Below are 20,872 nucleotides of genomic sequence, written 5' to 3' on the forward strand. Positions count from 1 at the left end.
TCTGTGGTCTATACAAATAACCTGTTAGACATTTTGATGACTAAAATTTTGGAATTCTAGAATTAGTGAATTCCCAAAATAAGTCAGATCGGGCCTTGAATCAAAACTGCATTATTGGCTTATTAGCATCTACTTTGTTCTAAGTTTTGATAAGGTAGATATAATGAAGTACATCTTCTAATCATGTGAAGTTAGGTCATCTCCTCTATTTTCCACAGAGGCACGATTGGGTCTGGAGCCAAAGAATGTAGCAAGCACCACTCTCACATTTTTATTGGAACTTGACAGTACGCTTTGGTAGATAGGACCCCCTCCCCCTAAGGAAGGAATGGTTTCTTTTTGAATGTTTCGCCTCAAATGTTCCCATTAAATGTGGATGAGATCCATCAACCTTTTCAGATAGACATCCTGATAACAATAATTTTGAGAGCCCTTCTATTCAAGCTACAAAGGTTGTTTTGTATATGGTCTATCAAAGGGCAAAAAAGGACTTGGATCATTATTTCTACTCATTTTCGGCGCATGTCAAAATTTTTTCGGGTAGATAAGACGACAAGAAATTAGTTCATTCCACTCTTTTACTGAGTTTCGACAACATGTTCTGATGGATGTCTAGATAGTGGGAGTTTAGACCCCCCCCCCCCTCTCTATTTTTCACATTGGTAGGATCAAGTCTGGACCTACAAAAGGCGCAGTACGCTAGTTTCGTTTCCTTTTCAACTTGATTTTGATCTGAAAACCTGTTCTGGTATATATCGTAATGATTACAGATTAGAAAGCGTTTTCCTAAATACGTTAGATTGGATACGAATGATGAGAATTCACAATAAGGACAACTACTCTTACTTTATTTAAATTTTGACTGGGACTTGACAACATGCTCACATAGATGTTGTGATGATGAGAAACTAGTGAGAGAAAGAGAGAGACTTTTATTTTAAAAACGACTTTCACTGCGCGTGGCACCGAATTCCCAAAGACTTCCTCCCAAAGAGGTCACAATTGAGGCGTTATTTCTTGCTTCTTACTGCGACGGATTGACATCAGATTCTATCTTCTGATAGATGCCCTGAAGATTTAAATTTGGGAGCTCCCCCCTCCTCCATAAAGTTTGAACGGGGTCGTAATCCCTGAAAGAAAAAAGTGAGACACATTTTTTAATTTCGCACCAAGTATGGCTGAGATCCAGAAACTATTTCTGGGTTTTTACCAGGCTAAGAGAATTTATGGACCCTAGTCCAACACACAAAAGGTCGGACTATGTCTAAACACCAATGGAGTGGAGTCTAGAGATTAGATATTATTTATCATCCTGTTTCTTTTAGATTCAGCAATCACATTTGATAGATAATGACCAGAATTGGATGAGTTGTTTCAGTCTTTGAGCTAGATTATAGCAAGAATTGTTTCTCTAGTTCTAGGCCCAACTGGATGAGATCCGAAATTTTCAAATAAAGGAAAAAAATTAGAAATTGGTGTTCCGAGACCCGCTTTTCCAGACTTATTCTCCAATAACCAGAACTGCAGTCTTAATTGGTTCGCGAATGGATACTTACATGCTCCGCACACCTCTGACGTTTCGTGATCCTTAAGAAATGCTTTTTTGGAGCTTGTACAACTTTGTTTTTTTTTTCTTTATACAAATAGTGAGCTGGAAAGAAATTTTTGGTAAACTAGAATCCCAGATTTAACAGAAAGTTCAAAATTTTTCTTTTGCCATTATCACACTGCCGACAAATAGCCTTAAAAAAAATTTAGATCGCACACAAAAAAAAATCTGAGAAAGCAAAAGCAAAAAGTGCAAAATATATGTGCGAAACATGTACTAAGATATTAAGTTTTTACCCAAGGGATCAGGGACCATTTAAAGTACCTTCATTATCCTCACATATTTTAGGTTTCCCGAATAAATCTGAAAAAAGTTGTGTTTGCCGAAATTCCTCGAAAATTAACGTTCGCCAACGCACAAACGTTAAAATTAAACAGACATCGCTATAGACAATTCTTATAGAAATTTTAAATAGACAATTTTTGTATTAATACCAGAGAGCCTAATTTTCTATTGGGAAGCTCGCGGAAACCCCACAAAATTCATGGTTAGTGGAAGCACTGGTAGTTTGGTCATTTCTTGCTATGTCTGAAACACACAGAAACATGACAACCTCTAATTAGTCCTTACTATGAGTGTTACACTCGGAGCTATGGAATTCATACCACCTAGCCTGTTTAACAGAAAGAATAGGAAATCATTAAAAATTGCATTTTTAATACCTTGTCATGGCAATGAAAAATTTTTCACTATGATTGGGTAACCCCTCCTCCCCAAATAGTGGTTCTCTCCTAAAAAAGAAACCTGGTTATATCATTGATGATAGTAAATGTTTGCCTTCATAGAGTTTATTTGAATATCATTTTATGTTTTTAGGTCCGCCTGTCAGCATTGACTCTACTTATGGCTAGCAACCCACCGTTAGGAATTTGGGAAAGAATAGCCGTCGGCTCCTGGTTTGACCCGCATCCGGATGTTGTTTCATTTTTCTATAGTTCTTTACAGTCAATATCCAAGTCATCTAACCCAAGCATGAGAAATTCGTAAGTAGCTATTTTCTCTCTGTCTAAAAGTGGTTTTAGTTGTTTTGAGGCTTATGTATTTTTTACCAAGTTAAAAAAATAATTACATGAAAAGAAGAAATATCTGTCGGAGAATCTCATTGAATACTTAAAAAGAATATCAGCAAAATCTTACTATTTCAATTTCAGTATTATCCAATATTTTGTTTTGAATGGTTTGTCTATTCTTTACCAATCGGGAGGTTGTCTATAATTTCTCGGCATCGCACTTCTACTTAATCAGACCTAGAGTCAAAAGAATAAAACATGTAGAGATTCTTTGAGCAAAAGGTTGGATTAAGATAAGAGTAAATTCAAGGGCCTGCATAGGGTGGCTTGAGCCCTAAAGAAGACCAAAAATTACATAGGCTTTCGATCCATATGAATAAAAATCCCCTCTCTATTGAACCGAAATTTATGATGAAAATATAATTCAAAAGTATACCAGAAATCTACGGTTGACTGATATATGTTCACTAAGTGTTGAAATTTTGCCCAAAATTTTTACTTTAAGCATAATTAAGCATTAATAAGTAATATTAACTCAAAATGAACAGAAGTAATTTAAAAAACTTTTTTGAAAAAACAAAAATTCCAAAAAAAAGTAAAGAACCATATTAAAACCTAAAACTTGGAAAAATAAAACCCAACACGAAAAGAAATCAAAACGAATAATCACATAGAACAAAAAGATAAATATATTCTATTGAATAAAAAAATTAATTCTAAAACGACCATAATTCAAAATGAATATTCAAGTGAAAGCAAGTTCAATCCAGGAGAAGCTACTATACATAAGAAACTGGCTGCAACAGCCCTAAGTTTTCAAAATATCAGAGCGTCATTTGCGCTGGACTTTCATTTTAGAACGCTTTCTATTTTTATTTTATTTCTTTGCGTACAAATAACACTTCAAATTCGTCATGGAAAGACAGAGTGGTTTTCAAAATTGCCTAGGTTTCTTCTTTATTATTGTAGCACTGAGAAAACTGTTTGCGCTTCCACGACGAAATTTCTCTATATTTTATACAGTCATTCTAGTTTCGTTTCTCTGATATGCAGTAAGCTTTCATCTATACTTTCATCCATTTAAACTCAATTCAATGTATGAAAAATCAATTGTTAAATCATTTATTGATTCGTCAGTCCGAAAATTCTCTTCGACTAGCAAAACAGATGGCCTCAAAGATTGCTAATTTTCATTTTAAAAGTCTTATTTAGGCGTCAATTCTCAATTTTTTTTTATAGGGATAGTTCGACTTGATTATTTCATTTTAATTTCTGTTTTTTATATGATTCATTTACTCATCCATAACAGTATCTGTTGCTTTTGGTTTTGAAGTGATTATTATTTTTTATACTTGTTCGTTTTAGGTTTCATTTATTCATTGATAGTCATTTTGTCCGTTTCAAGCTTCGATTATTTTATGGCTTTAGTATTACTCGTTGTAGGTTTTAATATGGCTCTTTACTTTTCGTTTTTAAAGAGAAGTCTATTCTGGAAAGCGTTTTTAAAAATCATTTAAGCTTAAATTTGTCCAAAGGAAAGACATAACCTCCTTGATTCGAAATATAGAGCTAAAAACGCAAGCTTAGATGTGTTTGAATGTGGGATGTAAACTAAGTTGCTCGTATTGTTCAGCTCTGATAGATGAGTCCAATTCTAGGGAGTTGCTACTGGGATACATTTGCTAAAGCCAAGGCCTAATATGAATTCCTGACTGCTTATTCCGTAAAATGTTCAGAATTTGCTTTGTGATATACATTTCTGAACTTACTTGAGCTTTTTTTTTTCATTTCTATGCGTAAGGCCCTAAGTGTTCTTGTTAACCTTAAAGATCGGTTTTCCTTTGTTGAATTAATTCTGTTTAGCCCCAAGCCCAAAGCCCCAGGTGTTTTTGTTAACCTTAAAAATCGATTTTTGTTTGTTTAATTAATTCAACAAACAACCTTATGTTAATTCTTGTTAACCTTAAAAATCAGTTTTTCTTTGTTGAATTAATTCTGTCTTAAATGTCTGAAACCAAATTTTTATTTTGTTTGCTTACTTTATTTGTGCTTATGTATATTTAAAATATATTTAAGGAGGACACGAGCTGCGGCAGTATTGCCTTTAGCAAAGCCTGCTTATATTTCACCATCTGGCTCATGGAATTTTCTGACTGGTGATTTTAGTGACAGCGATGTTCTTGGCTACATTTTACAGATGTCTACTTTTGCATCACCAACGAGCTATTTACCAGACAACTACTATACAAGATTAGCTCTGCAGTCAGGATCTGGTGATACAACTTTATTTGAGGTTAAATTTGTTTATGTCTACGTGTGTGCTTCAAATTTTGGTATATTTTCATTATTTTAAACTAGCCAAATTCAACTTGGCAATTCTGGCCGTGTTGAATTTTTTTCACGCTAGAAGATTCAGTAATTAAAAAAGTAACCTTAGGTTGAACGCAAAAATTAATGTAGATTATTTGCAATGTCGAAAATCCAAAACTTCATTGGATTATTTTGTGCCTGTAGCTATCAAATTATTAATATCTAGTTACAAAGTATATTGGATACTATGTAACTTTAGCGGCTGAAGAGGATGAACCCCCAGAATATTAGCTGAATGAATTATCCCAAAGTTTCTAACAGTGGTGGGGATTGGGCTGTTGCCCCCCTAGATTTCAAAATATATTTTTTTGGTATCTTATTTAAAAATATCTTTTTTGATAATTTCATTGAAAAACAATGCTCCCCACCAAGGCTTTGAAAATAGATCCTTTCCGCAATGTTTTGGTGGAGTGGTGTTTGTGATTTTTAATAACCTTATAACCTTATAATAACCTTATAGCCTTTTAATAACCTTTAATAACCTTACTAATAACCTTTTAATAACCTTAGGATTTGAAATTGTGTTGGTAATGCCCGTTACCAATAGGATAAAACTACTTTTCATATGTTACTAAATGCGTGTAGAACAATTCTTCGGCGATAGTGCTATTCAGTACACACCACATTTTAGTGGAACATAAAATGATAATCAAAGAGGAAGACTTTCTATAATTGAAAAAAAAACTAAGAGTAAACAAATGAGGGAACTGAAACTAAAAATAAAGATCACTATTTCGGGGCAAAAGGACTTCGGGGTAAAACTTCGATAATTAAAAAAAAAAATGAAAAAAAAAATCAGGATTAGGGAAAATTTAAAGGGTTGTTTCAAAAGTGAGTGAATATACTAAGTACTTTATCCAGGAAACATTCTTGTAGAGACTTTTACTCGTGTTTTCTCGAGATATCAGTGGTAGGCGGATGTGGGAAAAGATTACTCTTCAATCCTTGTTCTCCTCAAATATTACAATGTTTTTAATGATACGTCCAGAACATACTGATGTTTTCATACTGCACACCTTTTTAAGCCCTTTTGATGAACATGTACCCTGCTTCCTCTGGATTAAATTTGTCGTGCGGTCCTTCCATGATAGTCTGCATTTTTTGTACGTATGCTTGAATTTATTTCCGTAGGAGAACTACATTTTGAAGATGGAAGTGCCGTAATAAAAAAAAGGAAAAAAAAAAATTAAAAACAGGAGAACTATGTTGAAAATAGAAGAGGCTACAGAAAATTTAGACAAGCTTGATATTTGTGTGAGGAAGGAGGCTTAGGCAAAGGTAACTGTTTTTTTTTTTTATATTTTGAAGACGCTCTTTATTTTCTACGGAAAAACTGGATTTTAAAATTAAATTTCTCTTCGTTTTATGATTCCCATAGCATATGCGTATATTATTAGTAGTATGGCAGATTATCAAGCTTTGTTTGTAATAACAGGAGAAAACGAAGTCTTTGCAGTCATGGTGGGGTTGATCGAGGTAGCAGTAGATATAGTAGAAGTTGTCTTTGATATTGAAATTGTTGTAAGAGCAGTCCTTGCTGGGAGAGAGATGAGACCCCATGACCCCACTTGCGGCTACCCAGTTCATCCCTTATTCCGAATTCAGAAAAATTTATCATGATCAGCTCTTTACTGGAATCTATTCATAAACCGTTTGCCTTAAAATTGGCCCTTTTCATAACTTGGTATCTTAACCTTTGGCGCTTCAGGCATCATGTTGCCCCTAGAAGCATGTTTGTTAGAATATTTTTATTCAAATAATTGTATTTGAATGTCGATCCAAAGCCATGTGAAGTACTGGAAGTACCTGAGGAACCAATACACAGTATAGGAACATTTGTGTGCCCTTGTGTTTGTTTCTTCACTGATAACAGACAATAGACCTTAGGATTTACTCTTAAATAAGCCTATTGCCGAGGTTTCATGATCATGAGTGATGAGGCAGACAAAAACAAAAATAATTTGTAGACTCATCCCTTTCAACTAAATCAACCAAAAAGTTAACGCCTTTTTACTTTTATCAAGTGAAATGAATTCTTAAAGTAAATTGTGTGCTGCCTAATCAAGTAGTTCGTGGTAATAAACTGTAAGTAAGTATTGACCCGTGCTAACAGTAACGGAAACTCTCAGATATGGGATTTTATAATAATACATACAACATATCAATCGACTTTGTATGTATAAAGAGGTCCTGAACATATAAAATTCGTTAAAATTTAAAGCTACTCGCTACATCTAGGGGCCTGAGAAAATTAGCGTGACTAGCACCCTAGTTTAGCAATTTTTGAATGATTTGCCAGTGACTTTTTGTGTTTGCCCAGTCGCAACTATTTTGTCGATTCCCATCAGAATCCCTCCTAGATTTCCAGGTTCCTATTCGTTTAGTTAAATCGGATTTTAGTCTTCTGAAAAGCTGAATATCATTTGAAAGATTTTGCCGAAAAGCGAGCTTTTTTAGTCACTTTTCCCTAATCTAATAATTTTTGAATAATTTTTCAGCAACTTTCTTTGTTGTTGTTGGGACAGTCGCAACCATGTCCTGGATTCGTGGCAAAACTTTGATAAAGTTTCCTTTTTCTTAATGCTATTTTTCTTTTCGACGACAACGATTCCATTAATCCAACAGTTTGTGGGTAATATTTTTACTTGAACGTAATCAATGTTTATACGTTTCTGTAGATGTCGCAGTACGGCAGACAAGCTGAGAAGTTCATTGATGCTGTCTTACTAGGATTATCTAAGGCAGGAGTAAAAGATCCGGATATCTTAAGCAAAGCATCAGATGCCCTAGAAAATATTCACAAGCAGTTAATGATTGAAGAAAGAGCAGCTGGGTCTCCAGAAATTAATCTTTTTGTCAATTTAATGGAAAGTATGCAAAGGATAGCCAGCATTGATCATCGAACAATCACCAAGATAGTGGAAAGTAAGTGTTTTATTATTGATGAAATTGATATCAAAGGGGATTTTCTAGCCTGAAGTAGTATTTTTTTTACAATTGAATCCGGAATTTTGATAATGACTGTGTATTTGAAAAGCTTAAATGAAAAATTTAAGCTGTCCGGATGAAGTTAATACTTGATTGAAGAAACATAAAAAGTGGATCAAATTCTTTCAAGGGAAGCAAATTTGAAAGAATCTTAGTTTCTCGTTACATAAAAAAAAAAAAAAAAAAAAAAAAAAAAAAAAAAAAAAAAAAAAAAAAAAAAAAAAAAAAAAAAAAAAAAAAAAAAAAAAAAAAAAAAAAAAAAAAAAATGTTAAAACGCCCCACAAGAAAGCAACAAAATTAGCATTTTTTATGTATTATTAAGGACATTGTTCATATATGATACATAGCAAGTGCTTTCGTTTCACCCGAGATCAGCTCAATGGTTTGTTTTGTTTGAACTTTTGATACAAATTCCTGATGAAGTTGCTACATAAGTAGAACACAAATTTATATAAGAATAAAACCTCCCACTACGGATAATAGAACAATTTTTACTATTTTTTTTCAGTGTATTTTTTCTAGTGAAATTGAAGATAAAAACAGAACTAGCGTACCAATGAATCTAATTGATAACTTTTGTTTTACTATATCCTATTTTAAAGAAATTGAACAAAGTCATTGGAATTTGAAAACCTGCTTTTACACTTGCTAGCTACCACTGCAACCTGGATTTTTTTCAAAATCACCATTCTTTTTGTTAGGAATTTTTATTTTTCCTTGATTAAATAAAATTGTTTAGGGATCAGTATAATTTAGAGGTCATTCTTCACTATTATCTATACTTAACTATGTCAATCCATTATGTAATCTTATTTGGAATAGTAAGGCACAAGCCTCAGAGAATCAGGCAGATAACTAAGTCCAATATGTTCCATGACTTGTTCCTTACTAGGTTACAGCTATCTATACAGCCCTTGTAATGGCTCTATACAAAGACTCTGAATGTTGTTTCGAAACAGCTGAAGGAAGGACAAGATAGAAGATACTTTTGTGTCCTTTCAGGTGTTAAACAAGGCTATGTCTTGTCACCTTTCCTGTTTGCCTTAGCCCTTGACCGTCTGCTCTCTAACACTGGCACCAGAAGCATACAATTAGCCTTAGAACATCAAATTCATGATTTTGACTTTGCTGACAATATCACACTCACTGAGTCCTGTGAACAAAGAGTAAAAGAATTACTAGAAGTTCTACATGACAGAGGCCGAGTTATGGGACTAAGAATCCACACTGATAAACACTGATGTATTTTCAGGCACCAGGTTTGAAGCGTGTTTTGAGCGGGTTCGATTAAAATCACTTTCAGGCTCTATATGTTTAATCCAGCAAAACTTTAAAACTTTTCATCTTACGGGCTCCAAGCGTGTTGGACATGGGTTCTTCAAAATTGTTACATATCAGAATAGCATGGTTGAACCCGGGTTCTGAGAAGACATTCTTCCGTGTTGAATACGGTACTCGAAACGATAATCTGCACAACCCGTTTCAAACTTTGTGTTGAATATGGGGGCCCGGGAAACGAGGCTTAAGTTTCCGCGTATTATTTTTTACGGTTCGATTTGGAAACACTGTGAAATATTGCGCCCGAGTTCTGACCTTTAATATTTTGTAAGAACAGAAAGAAATATCATAGAAAATCCTGGTTTTCAAGTATCAACAGACCTAAGAGAAAGCCAGGTGGTAATAAATGTTTTCATTTTGATGTTCTTATTCATTCAAGCTCAAATTCTGGTCATTATAATTCAACACTGTACTAAACAGCTTAGTTTTGCTTAATTTAATGGTTAATCTTACATGCCCTAATATCTTGTTCTCAGAAACACTATTGGAACCCACTTCTTCAGTTTATGGAAATTTTTCTTTAGTGAAACACCACTTAATTTTAATTTCATGTTCATCAGGGAAACACAATAAAAAACAACAAATTATGGAAAGATCTCTCAAGAGTTTCAAATGTATATTAAGCTTCTGATTGTTTTCTTTCTTTCAGGGATGATTACGTCACAGTTCACTGGTGGTATCCATCTTAATTACTACAAATGGCTACCCTTAGTTGATGCAACATCTATAATACCTTCAGAAGCTGGAATCCCGTTTACCTTCAATTCTCACAGTCGTATGTTCGCTTCTATTAAAGGAAATCTCAAAGGAAATCTTCTAGAGAAGGAAATACAAGCTGCAATCTCCCCAACGTACGTACAGTGTTATACTCTAAAGTGTTCAGCTCTGGTGAGTGGAAAGCCGTTAAGATTTAAAATTTAGAGTTTATAGCAGCGCAAAAATTAAAATATATGTAATAATTGGAGGTCCAGAAAGTGGCTTTGAGGCTCCCAAAAAAGAGAACTAGTCTTGGAATATGGAAGTCATGCCCTGTTGACTAATCTATGTCTAATTATATTATATTACCCAGATATGCAGTTTAAAATAGAAGAATCTTGTAGTTTCAGAAAATTTCAGTTTGGATGTAAAGAATTTTCGACCCCCTATTAAAATACAAATTTTTGAAATAAAACTGAACTTGATTGAATCTAGTTTTTATAACCTTTCTTTCCTTTTAATCCTAGATTAATTCAACCAAATTTAGTAGAAATTATTGTTTGAAATACAGTTGCGCAGACGAGTGAAAACATAAAGTATATCTTCAACTTTTCATAACTTCTACGTTTCAAAACCATGAATCATTAACGCAGTTTAATTTTTTCTCTAAACTTTGAATCGTCTGAAAATTTGATGCAACAGAAGAAAACAATTTCGTTTATAAGACATGAAATGAACTTCAATAGAAAATTGTGAAATAAATCCGAAATGTACGACTGTACATTTCTGTACAACTATACAAGTTGTATGTACGACTTCACTGTATGAATTAGCTGTTCAGCGACAAATCATCTTTCTTTTTTCTGTACTTGTGTCTCTTATTGAGTAAAGATGAATTATTATTTTGTTACTTTTCTTCTGTTTGGTTTCATCTATTACTTAATTAGCCTTTTTCTTCACACTCAGTCAGATAGCACAATTTCATTGTATTTTATCAATGCATAAGAGTCCAGTTCATTAAATGAGACCTTATTTTTTGTTAAAATAAAATTAACGTCATTTATGCCTATTTGGTAAAACAAGATGGCAATAGATGTGTAGCCCGGACTATAGTCATACTTGTAGTTGTGAATCAATCTTGATTTTTATTGACCAAACATCAAAATTACGTCCGAGAGTTGAGCAAAATCCAACATTGTTAGTTGCAGCCTTGCATAATTGTGTCTTATCTACGGTTGCAACTCCTGCTGACTCGGATATTATATAAAGCTGGTGAAGTTAGTCAAAGAAACTAAAAGATAAATGTGAAGAACATTTCCTGAGAAAAATTCTTTCACATTTGTTTCTGAAAATTTCTTCTTTGGTGTCAATAATGGCTATTTTTCGTCAGTTAAGTTCTGGAGCTTACGTGTATCAGATTGGAGTGATTCGGGAGCATTTCGCTGTGGTAATAGTTAATTGTGAATAGCTGGGAATTGATTCTCAAGAACGGAACATCTGTTAGTTAAAGCTGAAATTTCACTAACGTTTCGTGCGTGGGGTTTTATCGTTACTCCTGGGCCTAGTTACTGTCTTAGTTTGTGGATTAGAAGTCCTTGTTTTAACTATGGGTGTGTTTTTGGTGAGGAATCTAGGTCTAGGGTTCACTTGTGGCGTAACTTTGCACGGAATTTTCGTATCGCTGGTAATTAAAGGCGAAGTGGGGAAGTCACAATTTAAACACAACAATACCGGTAGTTTCTCTCTTGCTCCAAGCGTGATCCTTGCACACATAGGATGCCATCATTGACTGCATTTGGTGTACTGAACCGTTCTACTAGTTGCTGGGTTTCTACACTCAGGACAGTAATATTTAGGCATAATTGACTTGAAAAGACTAAATGCTGTGCACTAGGCTGATAGGGATGAGGGCTACCGCGAACCCAACCACCCCACACCTGGAGTGAAAACAACAGAAATTCTTTACCTGATTTGTCAAGGTTCAGTATCCAAAATATTCATCATGTTCTTATTTGTAAACCAAAATTATAGATTAGATATACAAATGTCAAACAACGCCACTGCGCGTAAATAAGTAGATTCGAACAGCACCTCTCCGCACGCAAGTCAGATGAACTTACCTTACATTCATATGGTACATTTTTTGTCTTTTTGCCCTACAAGTTGCGCATCTGAGTTATTTTTTGTAATTATCTATTTCAAACTATTTTTATGGTTTTTGAAAGATATAAGTAAGTTGTCATACTTAAATCGACGAATACGAAGTCAAAATTAGCTATTCCTTTTTTAGTGTCACACTCAAGCTTTATTCCCAACTGGCGATTGACGTACCGTTCTCTTCGAGAATTGTTGCTGCTGGTGTGGATACTCATATTAGTTTTAGTCTTCCTGGTGTTTTTTCAATGGGTTTCAGCAAAGCCACGAAATCCTTAACTTTTAGCTATGAGCCAACAACTAGCTCCGGTGAACCGTTTACTTTTACTCATTTACACGTTCGACCTTTCACTTTGGACCATAAACACGAGGGTTCCTTCTTACCGATGTCTATATCTGAAGATTTAGTTGTCGTAGCTACAGAGGATAAACCTGGAAAAGTAAGTTTTTTTTTCTTCTTAAAAGTGTTTAAATCTATTTAGAATTCAAAAATTGATCATAAAATCTATTTTAAGGTGAAAGAATTTTAAAGTATGCATTGCCTTTTGGACATTATAAACTTGGATTTTCGATTGGTCCTTATTTTAAGCTCATTAATTTCATGGAGCTCAGCTTCTTTCTACCATAAAGCATTTTGTCATAAAACCATTTTGCCATCGGTTTCTGTGTCTCTGATTTTTTGGCTGTCGCTGAAAGTGTTATCGCAAAGGTATCAAGGTTATTCGTTTTATTTCTGCCTCACAGGTTTGGCAGCACTGCTGCTTTGTATCGTAGTGAAAATCTCGTGGTTTGATGTCCTTTCAGACAAAGGCCGTTGTTTTTATGGGTCATTGCAATAAATTTTATCATTTCTAACATATTCAAATTGGACAATGCGAATTTGGGCTAATTTGGGCAATCGGACAAAGTGTATTTGGTTTATGTGGAAGTAGAATCTATTTATGTGTAAGTTTCGCGTGTTAGGGCTGTTAATTTGCAACTGACGAGCAAGATAGGAAATAACAGGGGACAACGCAAAAATCGGAAGTGGATTTTGCATAATTTTATGTGACGTGTGCACAAATAAGTTTTACATATGTCTTTCTTTCTTAAATTCTTGAACAAAGATGCCAACCCCTACCTTTCCTTTATTCGGAAAGATATATGTGAACTAAGTGTGCAATATAGATGCTTACGGAGTGAGACCGCAGAAATGTTTCGATTTTGAAATAAAGTGCTACATTCATATATCACTATTACTGCTAACAATTCGTTGCAACATCAAGCTGCCGGCCTACATAGCTGCACGTCTCCCCCTCTTCTCCAACCTACCATATTCCAAGCTTCACAAGATAAGCATTCGTGTACTTAGCTTAGCTGGATAGAAGTGGAAATGTGGGGGATACCGCCAGTAGTAAGAACTGTCAAATAAATCAACGCCCTGTCTCTATTGTAAAGTTCATAAATCATTACTTAGAAAATAATATTTAACATCTTTGAAACACAAGCCTACGATAAAACTGAATATGATTTGGAAGCAAACGGAAACTAAATATGTTTAAATGAAAGTGAAAAAACGAGGTTCAAGCTAAAAATGAACAAATATATTTTGTACGCAAGGTGGGCCCCGTTCCCCCAACCATTCCCTCTTTTCTTTCAAATTTCCATATAGTATAGTTGCTTATGTCGATATGATAGAGCCTTTGTGCCTGCTGTTGCCTATGTGGCCTCATATAGCATCAGATCATAATCTCTTGGTGACCATTTTAACTAAAACAATCGAAAAATGCAAATATTCTCCGGAGGCGACATGATACAATCAGCCACTGGGTCAAAGGCCCTAAACTATCCAAACAGCATAAACAGCATTTTTTTATTTTTTTTTTGCACCTAGACTTCATTGACAAATTTTAGCAGAAACGCAAGCATTTTACAAATTAAAGGTCAGAAAAAGATTGTGGTTTCCGTAGTTTCAGGGCCGTTGGCCCAACCCCCTCTCCCCTCCAAAGAAATTCATAAGCAGATATATGTTGCATCTTTTTCGACTCGGGATTGTTGCAAATATCTATGGCAAGCAAATATCTCACGTGTTGTGTTTGGTCCTGTGTTTGCATCAAAGAATCGATGGATTCTTTGGTCTGTATAATGTTTTGTCTAAATAACTGGAGTGTGTAGAGTAGGAAAATTGAGACCCTAAGATCCCCTCCCCCCATATAATTTCACCAAATAGTGTCTTTTTCGACTCTTCGATGTTCAGAAAGACTTTAGGGATGATCCCAAATGATACGATTGATACGATGACTATCATAAAACTAAACACGGTAGAAACCTGTTCAACATATGGGGCTTTATTTCTACCAAAGTTGGTATTTAAGGGCTCTCGAAGTTAATGATTGGAAATACTATGGTAAATTTGCAATTTAGGCGTCCTAAAATCAAACTTATCATGAAATCTATATGCTTAACAAAAGCCTCTATATTCTACTGTAGTTTGTAGCGAAGGATAATTTGGTAGAAATCATTTTTACTTGGTATAGCAAGAAGATCACAAGCAGGGCTCTAGAGACCGAGGCCCCTGCCTCACGCCCCCCTCAGTTTTCTGAAATTGAATAAATTTTCACCAATTATCAGTAATGCGCTAAGATCTCCTAAGTTTTTTGATCGTCGTTGAAGGGAATGAAGGATTTTGGAGCCACTACTTACAAGTATGTGGATAGTTTTGCAACTTTGGTATCCTAAAGCAAATGCAGAAATTATGAACAAAGAAATGAAATCCAAAGCGAACATTAATCATACCAAACGATAACGTTTCAATTCGTTATTTACGCTTTGAAAACGTTTTTTAAAATTAATATCAAAAGAAATAATATATGCACTTAACATACTTTTTGTGGTAATGTTTAATATATACTTATTCTAAGATCCTAAGCCCAGTACTGAAATGTGTAGATTTTGGGGGTAATCCCAAGGAGATCCAGCACTGATTTGCTACATATGCTATACTTTTCCGAATGCGCCGAATTTTGGGAAATAAAACTCAAAACACATTGTAGCAGCAGCGTAGCAATAATAATAATAATAATAATAATTTGTGAAGTTGCTGATGGTGTCCTAGGGAAGAGTGCTAAGACAGCAACTAGGAATATTAGTGGAAAAGCTTTAGGTTTAATAGAGAGTAGAAGGGGTTTGTATAAGAATTATCTGAGTGATAGGTCATATGAAAACAAAAGGAATGTAAAGAAAGTGGAGAAAGCATTAAAATATGAACTAAGGAGATGTGAAATGGAGGCGATGGATAAAATTGCTGAGGATCTGGAAGATGCGGCTAGACGGCATAATAGTGAAATATTATACTGGCATGTTAATAAATTGAAAGGGAGTAGCCAATCCGGACTAGTTCCAGTTAAAGATAGAAATGGGGCCACAATTAGTGATAAGGAAAAAGTTAAAGAAAGATGGGTGGAACATTTTGAGAATGTGCTAAACCGAGATACAGTTGCAGGAAAAGATATAGATGAAAATGAAAATGTTTGTGATACCTTGGATGTGAAGGAAGATTTGTTTAGTGAGGAAGAATTAGCGACAGTACTAGAAGGATTAAAAAATAATAAGGCCCCAGGTGCTGATAGTATGATTAATGAGTTCCTTAAATATGGTGGCTCTGAGGTTAGGAATAAGCTACTGAAGATTATGAACATGATTTTTGAAAAAGGGGAAGTACCCAATGATTTTAGGAAAACCTTATTTAAACTACTGTATAAGAAAGGTGACAAGAGTGAGTGTCGTAATTATCGAGGCATTAGTCTGGTCTCTGTAGGTAGCAAATTACTGAGTAATATGATACTTTTTAGACTGAGACATGCTGTAGACAAAGTTTTAAGGGAAGAACAATGCGGTTTTAGAAAAGGTAGAGGATGTGTCGACCATGTTTTCACTCTTAGGTTAATAATTGAGAAGTCCCTTCGTTGTCAAACACCTTTGGTCCTTAGTTTTATCGATTATGAGCAAGCTTTCGATTATGTTGATAGAACAGCGTTAACGAAGGTCTTATCGTTATATGGTATACCAGAAAAATACATTAAAGTGATTTGCGCTATGTACGAGAATAATACTGCTGCGGTTAAGGTAGGAAATGAGGTTAGCAACTGGTTTTGTATTAAATCAGGAGTTAAGCAGGGTTTTGTTCTATCCCCCTTTATATGGATCATTTTGATGGACTTCGTCTTAAGGAGCACAGGAAAGGCAATTGGAGACCATGGAATCCAATGGGGAGGAAGAACGCTCCTGGACTTAGATTATGCTGATGATTTAAGCATATTAGATGAAAGTGTGAGCAAAATGAATGAATTTTTAGAGGTTTTACGAGTTCAGGGTGCTAAAATAGGCTTGGAAATTAATGTTAAGAAGACTAAGTCACTAAGGCTAGGAATAAGTGAAGATGAACAGGTGACATTAGGTAACGAAAAGATTGATCAGGTTGGGAGCTTCAGTTACCTTGGTAGTATTATTAGTAAAGATGGTGGGAGCAGTGAAGATGTTAAAAGTAGAATAGCTAAAGCTCAGGGTGTTTTTTCACAGTTAAAAAAAAGTTTGGAAGAATAGAAAGATAAGCCTACAAACCAAGATTAGAATATTGGAAGCTACAGTGATGACAGTGGTCAAATATGGCTCTGAAGCATGGGCACTCCGAAAAGCAGATGAAAATTTACTAGATGTTTTCCAGAGAAATTGCCTAAGGATTGTTCTGGGTACCCGGCTGACTGACCGTATTTCAAACAGTAGGTTGTACGAAAAGTGTGGTTCAATCCCGCTTTCTGGGGCTATAATGAAAGAAAGGTTGAGATGGCTAGGCCACGTTCTACGGATGAAGGATGACAGATTACCGAAGATTGTCCTTTTTGGCCAACCGTCTGGGGCTACACGGAAAGCAGGTCGTCCTTGTCTGGGTTAGGAGGATGCCATAAATAAAGATTTAAAGGAAATGGGAACTTCCTGGGAGGGTGTAAAGAGGGAGGCTTTAAATAGATTAGGTTGGAGGAGGAGCGTGCGTAGCTGTGTTGGCCTCAGGCGGCTTGGTGCTGCAGTGAGTTATTAGTAGTAGTAGTAGTAATAGGCCTAGTACGCCAAGCATAGTGATTCGCACCTGCCAGAAATGTCGGTTGGGTTAAAATAAAGTCAAATAAAAACGAAGGGTTTTCACGACCATTTCGGTAGCTCTCGGGTTAAACAGTTTTGTTTTTTAAAGGTTTTGTGTATATGTCCAATCTTTACTGTTTGAATTCCAATCAGTTTCATTTATTTAGTGTGAATTGTTTTATATTTGTTTTAATGACTCCATTTTGTTTACTAATTTCTAATAGAATTAATTCTAAGAATTTTTCTAATTCTTTTTTATCGTATCCTTTATTTTACCTTGGCTTTTTCCTCAGAAAGCAAAAGATAAATGTTTTCTGCCGTTCATTTGAAATCCAATTGTTCAAAATCATTCTGTTCTAGAGAGTTATTGATTATGAGGATACTTTTGGCTTCCGTTACAAAATTGCCTCAATGAAAGACATTGGAGCTAAGTTTGGGGTTCCCGGTCCTGATGACATGCTTGGCTCCACTTTGCTCTCGTGGCTTCCCTTGTCCTTGCGTATGAGAGAATATTCTGCAACTATCGACACAGAAAAGTCAGAAACTAGTAAAATTGAGTTCAAGTTTGGAATTGGTAAGATATTTATTACTACCGTGCATTGCGTCGATAAGAATTTTTGCCATTTATAATTTTAGTCGAATCATAAAACTGACTGAAGCTTCTACTATATATAACTGAAACCTTTTTAAGGAGTTAGGTTTTTAAAGGAGTGGTGACATGTCTTTAGATTTAGCAAGATGACAAACAGAGTTGTTACAGTAGAAAATGTAAAAAAGCCATAAGTTCAAAATACAAGGTATTGCCAAAATGTAAGCTCGGTAAATAAATTTAAAAAAAGTAAGTACAGCTAGAGAAAAATAGTTCAATAAAGTTCACTTCTCAAGGCACATTGTTTTCCTTGCTTGTACCATTTCTCATAGCGTGGAACGAATCTGTATGTGTTTCCTTCGTGAAACACTGTCGCTTGTTTTTCAACTATGTACTACTTTACTTCACCTTATTATTGTTTGTTTGTTATAGCTAGATCAAGAATTTGTGGAAAAGAGCCAAATTGGCTCCTACCAGTTTTGAAAGATTTGGTGCGTCTCTTTTACGGCGTGAGCTCGCGTAATGGGGTATATTCAAACAGTACCCTTTGTTAACAATCCTTGGTGCTTATTTTAGTAAGGTGTATTTTCCTAAATTTTTGGCAGTAACTCTTTTCAATGATTTTTATGCCTCATTGTAAAAGAAAACCATCATTCAGTAGAATGAAACTCATAACATGTTAGTTGGCTGACTGCACAGTTGGCCACGTTTTATGAAGAACGTATATAAGAGCATGTTCCATGATATTAAATTTAAAATTGGTGGAAGCTGCTTAGAAAGGCAGGTTAACATGAGCAGTTTTTTTTTACTAACTGTTTATCAGTATTTTGGTTATTTCGCTTTGAGTAGAAGACGGAAATTACTTTGTGGCAATGCTTTGTATCTTAAGCATATGTTAGTACATTTCTACAATCAACTGCTGCAAATTCTTAAAAAGTCAAGTACGTAGGTGAGAGGGAGTCTAAGCCTTGTCGCTGCAATTTCTTCGTTTTAAATTTTTACTGCAATTTCCTATAGCATGTAAATGATGTTTTTCGTCATTGGATACACAAACGATTTTGAATAACTTCTGTGCTTTTGTTTGACGCTGTAAGTAGCCCGGTCTGAGGGCTAAAATTTTTCTGATGTGGGATTTCTGTTTAATTATAATATTTTGAAGGGTTCCAGTCTTGGGAGATCTTAGCTTTAAATCTAAGATCACAATATGACATAAGGACAATAAGGATCACAATAAGGACAATAAATCTGTGCAGTTTCATAAAACTGTGTTTAAACGAAATCATTGTTTTTTGTTTTTTTAACTTAAACAGTTCCTGCTGGTGTGAGATTGATTGATAGAACTTTGGTATAACTAAGATATTTGTTGGAAATGGTGGTTTAATGCAACATTTTCGGAGAGTTCATCCTACTCTTGTTTTTGTGTTTATTAATATTTAATATATTAATGTGTGCTTGTCTTTTTACTCGTAACAGCTAAATTAATAAAAGAAAGAAAAAAAAATCTGTAATAGAAATAGACGTTATTATCGATAAAGTAAGGCCAGACTAGAGGGATTTTCCCCTTTTAGCCAATAGGTGTACTTTACTGTTATAATGCTTTCTACGAGTTTACTATTGGCAGTTCAAATCGGTTTTTTCAGTAACAAAAATAAAATTGCTTAAGTAATTTTAAATTATGACATAAGAAGTTTGAAAACCATGCTAAAGAAACTTTTACATTTAGCAGACTGTTTATCAAGAGTTTAACATCACAGAAGTAAATAATACCATAGATTTTGTAAAGTTTCCCTAGAATATTTAATTCTGCTGTGAAAATCTTTGGTATTTTCCTCTGTATACCAGTGTTGTTGAAAAGAACATATTACTTTCGCCCTATAGTTAAGATGTAAATCAAATAATTGAAAATGAAGGTGTAGTTGAAGCTTGATTGCAGGAAGGATTGTATTTTTAATAATTAGCGTAAGTTTTGAAACTGGTGACTGCCGAAACACGCTACGAGAAAAAAAAACTAAGTGTTCTCGTCTTTACAATAAACAATAGCTTTATTTCTGCTTAAAAACGTATTTTGCGAAGTTTCTGAAAATTGTTTCCATACCAAAACCACACCCATCTAGCTGAACTACGTGTTGCGCAGCCTTAAGGTGGCCAGATAAGCTGCAACATGCTAGGCTATTTTGGCACAGTTAGTTCAAGATTTATTCAAGGAAAATAAGTTGCCATAATCATACGTCTCTTTAGATTCGTATATACAGTATATAAAATGTCTGATTCATTCCTTTTTGAATATTTGGTTACAAGCAAGTAAGCTTCTTCATCACTGAATTTTGAAATTCATGCATAGGATCATATCTGACATTTTCACACTTCGGAAATAATTATCCAAAATTGTTTGACAAGTTGTTCACATAGGAAAGATCAGGAGGGCAATATAGATCACAACGTTCAAATGTAGTTTCGTATATATTGCTCTGCTAATTCTCCCCATGAGAACAGCTTAGCAAATGGGTCTTGACAATTGTCTTGGCAATTTGCAAATTTACAAATTCTAGCAAATTCCTTTTGGCCACATCAAAAACAAAATCTTAAAATAAATTCTTTTGGACCAAAATGCTTGTTTATTCAAAGGTAATATTTTCTTAAAATACCTTTTGTATTTGAAAATTAAAATTATTTTAATTATTCCCTTTATGTTTTAAAGTATTAGTTTCAAAACGATAATCAGAGACATAAAAAAGGGAAAAATAAGTATGTCTAATAAAAATAAGTATGTATAAAGAGAAAAATAAGTATGTCAGTATGTTTCCAACAAGTTTCAACAGTGAATCTAATTAGCAGCAAAATTGTTCGAAAGTTTTTTTTTGAAAAAAAATTTAATTGTTTAAAATATGATACTGGCAAAAAAGCGTGGAAAAGTAACATATCCTTTGTCTTTTTTGTGGAAATAGCTAATTTTTTATTATTTTATCATTGTTAGGCATTTATAAGTTGCATTAAAAGCTCCC

At 34.4% G+C, this 20,872-nt stretch overlaps 1 protein-coding gene across 2 annotated transcripts in view; it reads left to right on the plus strand.

Annotated features, from left to right (window-relative positions):
- Positions 1-20,872, plus strand: part of LOC136034696 (uncharacterized) — a 131,002-nt gene that overhangs the window by 73,603 nt on the left and 36,527 nt on the right. For both annotated transcript variants that reach the window (XM_065716030.1, XM_065716031.1), the window contains exons 18-23: positions 2,426-2,592; positions 4,696-4,912; positions 7,668-7,914; positions 9,966-10,167; positions 12,303-12,606; positions 17,642-17,855. In XM_065716030.1, the coding sequence (XP_065572102.1) occupies positions 2,426-2,592; positions 4,696-4,912; positions 7,668-7,914; positions 9,966-10,167; positions 12,303-12,606; positions 17,642-17,855 (1,351 nt within the window). The remainder of the gene's footprint in view (positions 1-2,425; positions 2,593-4,695; positions 4,913-7,667; positions 7,915-9,965; positions 10,168-12,302; positions 12,607-17,641; positions 17,856-20,872) is intronic.

The sequence above is a fragment of the Artemia franciscana genome, chromosome 13, assembly GCF_032884065.1.
Source record: "Artemia franciscana chromosome 13, ASM3288406v1, whole genome shotgun sequence".
Lineage (NCBI taxonomy): Eukaryota > Metazoa > Arthropoda > Branchiopoda > Anostraca > Artemiidae > Artemia > Artemia franciscana.